Source organism: Spinacia oleracea, chromosome 1 (assembly GCF_020520425.1).
Source record: "Spinacia oleracea cultivar Varoflay chromosome 1, BTI_SOV_V1, whole genome shotgun sequence".
NCBI lineage: Eukaryota > Viridiplantae > Streptophyta > Magnoliopsida > Caryophyllales > Amaranthaceae > Spinacia > Spinacia oleracea.
In genome coordinates, this window is record NC_079487.1 from 122,890,028 (window position 1) to 122,896,333 (window position 6,306).

The window sequence follows — 6,306 nt, forward strand, 5'->3', positions numbered from 1 at the left end:
TCAACAAAATAAAAATAATTATCAAGTTCTATGTAAAGATGGTCGTGGGCTGTAAATGGTATCGGTCTATGGCAAATCTACTTGTTATGTGTCGGAGTAGAAATTTCAAAAGGGTGGTCTAGGCACGAGGGATGACCCAATCGGACGTGCCCTCGTGTTGGACGGTGCCTTGCTTTCGTGGCTAAGCATAATGTTACTCAATTTACCATGTTTTATCGTGACTGACACGTCGTGCGTTTTTCCAAAATCGGCTCGAGCACGTACTGGCCAGTGACGGATCTTAAACACTTATGTACGGTTGTTTGTAGAAAAATTTAAGCAATGTAATATAGAATATTTTCAATTATATTCAAAGTTTAATTAGGGGGTCAGAAACTAAACATTACGTACACTTTGAACTATTTCGGCGGGAGGTCAGTCCCAACCCTTTCAAAGGGAACTCTACCCCTACGTACAACCCACAACTTCTTGCCCGTATCAGGCTATGTTTTTGCCATATATGTGTCATGCTTTTTTCGTATAAGGTCGCATCGAGTCTCGCGTCGTTCCAACTTGGTGTCATATTTAGTTCCACATTGTATAGTTGATTGATATTAAAATTGTGATATATAGGATAATTTTATTGGGTGATGATAAAGGTCGCAAGTTGCGACAATATTTAATTGTCGTAATCTTATGTGTCGGAGTTTAATTGGTACATATATGCGCCACGTAGGCTATGCGTCATCAGAATATTTTTACTATCCATGCAATATTTTTACTATGAAAATATGTAAATAATGTAGTCGATATAAATAAGGAAACAAACTAGAATTAAGATTTTCCTACCTTTTTTTGTAACATGTATAATTGTTTATATAAGTTAAATATTTTAGTTTCCAATTTAAATCATGACACGTAAGAATGCCATGTCATCCTTATAACACGGCTTAAAGGTCGCATGTTGCGACCTTTATCATTTTCGAATTTTATTTTCCGATCCGATTTTCTTGTATTTGTCCAATATGAAAATTGTGATAGGATGATTTTATTTTCCTATTCGATTTTCTTGTATTTGTCGTCTTGGGCTAACTTATCTCATTCTGTAATTAATGTATATAGTGACTTTTAATATCAAACAATTATTTATCAGTTTTGAAAACTATTAAAAAAGTTATGGGTTTGAATCTCAAACCTCTTACTTCTAATTTAATCATCCGATTGTGAATTGTTTTATCGAGTGGCCCCGGTCCAAAGTCAGTGATTTGGTAGAATTTCATGTAGAGTATTGGTACAAAAGTCCCTTACGTAAGTCCTCCAAATCAGCTTATGCGTATGCGAAGCTGTGAGTATAATAAATTAATACTCCTACCTTATCGATAGGACGACTGCGGTTGTGATTTGTGAACCGAACCAGCTACTACGTGAAGGCGGTGATAGACAAAGGTGCCGACATTGACATTGTAATATGGAGAATATATACTGGAATATATTACTACCAGTGGATTACTTCTCTTATCATCGTTTATTTTAGGATTAATTTTGTGGAGCTTGTATTATGGTTAAACTCTACTTCCATGTGAGCTTGTTACAGTGGCGTTGAATTACCATTTACATGAAACCATTTGTGACCTTAGTTATTAGCATGCTAGAGAAATTACTTGCTGGTTATTATTTTATTCCTAGGTGTTTGTAAGAAATTACTACATCAACAACATTATGAGTTCTCATGAGGAAGTAATTTGCATATATGATATGTGCTTGCTAATGCATATCATAGCATAAGATAAAAGTAGAAAAAAGACAAAAAAAAAGTTACTTTTTAAGTAAAAATGGTACTTTTGTACAAAAATATATTCTATTTTTTTTTTTTACAGAATATTACTCTTCTTTTTTTTGTTTTTAGTTGATATGTGGGTTGTCACACATATCTGATATCCGAAAAAACGACCCCGAGTCTCCATAAAAAAGAAAAAATACATCCCCTAGGGCCCTAGAGTCGTCACAAAAGTGTACTTCGTATATAGCATTAAATTAATTGCTACTCCGTACCTTTGAATAACAATTGTCAAATACATTAGGTAGAAAAAAGTCAAAACCCATTACTTCCTTTTTGTCCTTTATAACAATGGTCAATTTGATGAAGTACAAACATCCATTTGAATACAAAGCAACAAGCGTACGTGAGCTTAATAGGGAAGGATCGATGGCGATCCCAAGAGAGAAAGAGAAAGAGAAAGAGAGCACGTCTTTCCTAATAAGTTTGGGAATAAAATACTCAATTCAAATAACAATTATTATACATCTACGCGGTTTAAGTACTTTGTCCATCCTATTCTAACTAAAGTTACTACTCCAATTTATTTTCTTAGTGTATGCCATAAATCAATATGAGAATTCATTTTAGGTTACAAAACATCAATTCTGAGACTTAATTGATTAACTAACTTAGGCAAAATACATTGTTATTCTAGAGTGAAACGTTGTTTCAAGAGGTGTCGAAAGCAACACATAATGATTGTGTAATCGGTCCACCACTGTCTAAAAAATGTTAAAGGAAGTGACAAAATTAAGGAAATTATGAGAATTAGTTAATTAACTACTCTGTAATTAAGTTAGTCGACATCCATTGCCATTGTATAACATCTCTTAAGAGGTGTCGAAAGCAACACGTAATGATTGCGTTCACCGATCCACCACTATCTAAAAAATATTAAAGGAAATGACAAAAGGTATTCTAGGATCCAATTAATTAACTAAGTTAGTCAATATCCATTCCACACTTCCATTATATAGTACATGTTTGCCCAAAATCAGTCCAGATACGTTATTTCAAAACTTAATTAATTAACTAAGTTACCTGACACATTGCCATTGATATACTTATAGTAAAACGCGTTTTTAAAGGGTGTCAAAAATAACACGTAATGATTACGCTACCGTTACAGGTCCACCATTATCTTTAAAAATGTTAAAAAGGATACAAAAGGTAACATGGAAATATGTCTTTTATTGGTTACCCATACCCACGAGGCTCACGCTATGGTAAGTGGTCACTAAAAACGTGTGAAAAAGGGTCGTGAAGTATTTGGCCGCTGACTCAAACATATATGTAAGCATTTGCTTTTCATACTACACCTTCATTTGCCAAACAAAAGTCGCCATTTTCTCATTTCCTAGAAACTCAATCACATATACAATACTTGAGTTAATATATAGAGCTTTTTACAAATGGCTATAGAAGAAGATAGTGTGGAAGTAGCAGAGAAGGAAATGGAAAAAATGGCGATTTTACCGAATGCGCAGGACGTTGATCAACATGATACCCCTACACCCAAGAAGAAGGGTGGTTTGATTACCATGCCTTTTATTATTGGTAATTACCACATCTATGTTTAACTATCTGTTTAGAGAAAGTTGTTGTGAATATCCGAGATTGTTGGATCTCAATGTTGTTCATATGTGCGAGATTGATCAGTCTCGGATATTAAACGTATTGTTGTCATTCTAGATGTTTTTGGATTATTACTAAAAATAAATGGGTTATTTCTAATTCCGGTAAAACTAATTTTTGTGGGCAGTAAACGAGGCATTTGAGAAAGTAGCAAGTTATGGATTGTTACCCAACATGATATTCTACTTGTTGAATGTTTATCACTTGGAAGCTGCAACTGGTGTTATGATTTTGTCATTATGGTCTGGAATTTCCAATGCGTTGGCCATTGTTGGTGGTTTTCTCTCTGATTCTTACTTTGGTCGTTTTCGGGTTATTGCCTTTGGAACTCTTTGCAGTCTTCTGGTAAGTTAGTTTTTAGATTGATTCATTTCATTGTTAGGGCATGTTTGAATCAGGGGTAGTAAAGAAAACGGAAATTGGGTGAAGGTGGTGGTGGTGGCGGCGGCGGCGGAGGAGGGAAGAGGAAGCGGGCCCACACTCCACCCATCTTCCTCGTTATTTTCTCTTTATTACCCCCAATCCAAGCATGCCGTGTTTGATTTTCAACAGCACTACTACTCTACTAGTCACTTTGTCAGTAAATTAAGAGTTAATTAATTTATGATGATTGTTTTCAACAGGGAACAACTTTGCTTTGGTTGACATCCATGATCCCTGCACTGAAACCATCACCTTGTTCCAAGTCTAGTGGTGAGAGTTGTGCCTCAGCAACTCCAATTCAGTATCTTTTTCTGTTTGCTTCTTTTGGGCTAATCTCCATTGGAGCTGGTTGTGTGAGACCGTGTTCTTTAGCTTTTGGGGCAGATCAAATCAACAATAAAGAGAACCCCAACAATGAAAGGGTTTTAGATAGTTTCTTCAACTGGTATTATGCCTCAACAGGATTAGCAACTATCATTGCTTTGACAGTTATTGTGTTCATTCAAGATAAATTTGGCTGGCCAATTGGGTTTGGTGTTCCTGCATGTCTTATGGTACTTTCACTCGCCGCCTTTCTATTCGGTTCACCATTGTATGTTCATGTCAAGGTTAAGGATAGCTTGTTTGTTGGTATGTTTCAAGTTCCAATAGCTGCTTTTCGGAAAAGGAAAATTAGTCTTCCTCCTATTGAGGATGAAGATCAGTACTTTCGCGGAAATGGGTCTGAGAAAACAACCCTCAGTGACAGCTTAAGGTACTCTTTTAATACTCTGACATTCTTCAGCAATTTGAGGTTTTTTTGGTGAGCTTATTCTTTTGATCATGAATCATTCCATTACTCCAATACGTATCCATATTAGGGGCCGTTTGGTTTACACATTGGTATGTGTTGGAATCAGGAATGATATCAAGATGGTATGAGTTTGGAACTTGATTCTTGATACCACGTCAATCCCACCTTTTCCCTCTAGGTTTCTAAACCCCATACCTTGAGGGTTTGAGGTTTGCCTGTATGGGTTTGAAACTCTTAAAATTACCAACCAAACAAATTGTATGGGTTCAGACCATTCTAAACTCGTACCTCATACCTAGAATTCACGAACAAAACACCCCCTTAATAGTTTACTTTTTCATGTTCTGATTGTATTGCATCTTGTAGGTATCTGAACAGAGCTTGTGTGATCGTGGATCGCGAACAGGACTTGAAACCAGATGGATCTGCTTCAAAAGCATGGAGACTCTGCACAGTGGAGCGAGTTGAAAATCTGAAATCAATATGCAGAATCATGCCAATGTGGACTACTGGAATCATGATGCTTGTAGCTCTAAACAACAGCTACACAACCCTTCAAGCAAAATCAATGAATCGACATATAACTCCAAATTTTGAAATCCCAGCTGGTTCTTTCACTGTCTTTGCAATATTGACTATTACATTATGGGTAGCCTTTTATGATCGTGCTATCGTACCATTAATGTCCAAGTTTCTTGGAATGCCACGAGGGCTAGGACCTAAAGTACGTATGGGACTCGGGCTACTGATATCATGTATAGCACTAGTAGTTGCTGGGATCGTGGAATCAATCAGAAGGAAAGCTGCAATTGACCAGGGGTTGCAAGATGATCCTAGGGGAGTACTTGACAAGTCAGCAATGTGGTTAGTCCCACAGCTTGTTTTGCTAGGACTTGCTGAGGGTTTAAATGCAGTTGGGCAGATTGAGTTTTATTATTCTCACCTTTCTAAGAGTATGGCAAGTATTGCAATGGCTATATTTACACTAGGAATGGCAGTTTCGAGTTTAGTGGGTACCTTATTGGTTGAACTTGTTGATACTATCACGAGCGCAGGGGGAAAGGTGAGCTGGTTAGCAACTAACTTGAATAAGGGTCATGTAGACTATTATTACTGGTTAGTTGCTTTTCTGTGTTTTTTAAATTTTCTGTATTTTCTTGTATGCTGTCGAGTATTTGGTTCATCAGGAAGTCATGGGAATTATAAAGCTAAGAGGTCTGATATGGTAGAAGAGGATACAGTTTGATTAATTTCTATGTATTTTTTGTAGTTGTTTTAGTACACCCTATGTTATATTCCTACTGTTACATTATAGAGTTGTTGATATTATATGATAATTTTCATTCCTTATGTTCTTTCTCAGAGCAAAGTTTATGTTTGTTCAGTTGTTTCGCGCTTCCATTATTGTTCAGTTGACATTTCCTGACTTTTACAAAGTTATGATCAAGAATTAAAAAAATGTCAGAATGATCTCTAATTGAAGGGCCAGTATTTTCAGGATATGTATCTGCAAATGAATACATGATCAGGGAGCTGAATGGTCTGACAATCTGCAACTCTGACAGAAACTTGTTTCCTTAAACATTATCTGATCAAAACAATGTTGTAGCCTTAACTGTGCAACACTAAAGTGTGGTTAAGTCCAGAAATTGTAACT

General features: G+C 36.2%; 1 protein-coding gene across 1 annotated transcript; it reads left to right on the forward strand.

Annotated features, from left to right (window-relative positions):
- The first annotated feature begins 3,090 nt into the window (after positions 1-3,090).
- Positions 3,091-5,999, forward strand: LOC110775282 (protein NRT1/ PTR FAMILY 1.1). The gene is made up of 4 exons (XM_021979889.2): positions 3,091-3,355; positions 3,561-3,778; positions 4,057-4,610; positions 5,016-5,999. Exons 1-4 carry the CDS (start codon positions 3,211-3,213, stop codon positions 5,893-5,895), a joined length of 1,797 nt encoding a protein of 598 aa, XP_021835581.1. The 5' UTR covers positions 3,091-3,210; the 3' UTR covers positions 5,896-5,999.
- The last annotated feature ends 307 nt before the right edge of the window (positions 6,000-6,306 follow it).

What these genes read in the sequence shown, in the direction of transcription:
- LOC110775282 (XM_021979889.2), top strand. Translation starts at nt 3,211, where the DNA reads ATGGCTATAGAAGAAGATAGTGTGGAAGTAGCAGAGAAGGAAATGGAA. An exon ending in GAACTCTTTGCAGTCTTCTG is followed by an intron (nt 3,779 to 4,056) that starts GTAAGTTAGTTT and finishes TGTTTTCAACAG; the next exon opens with GGAACAACTTTGCTTTGGTT. An exon ending in ACCCTCAGTGACAGCTTAAG is followed by an intron (nt 4,611 to 5,015) that starts GTACTCTTTTAA and finishes TGCATCTTGTAG; the next exon opens with GTATCTGAACAGAGCTTGTG.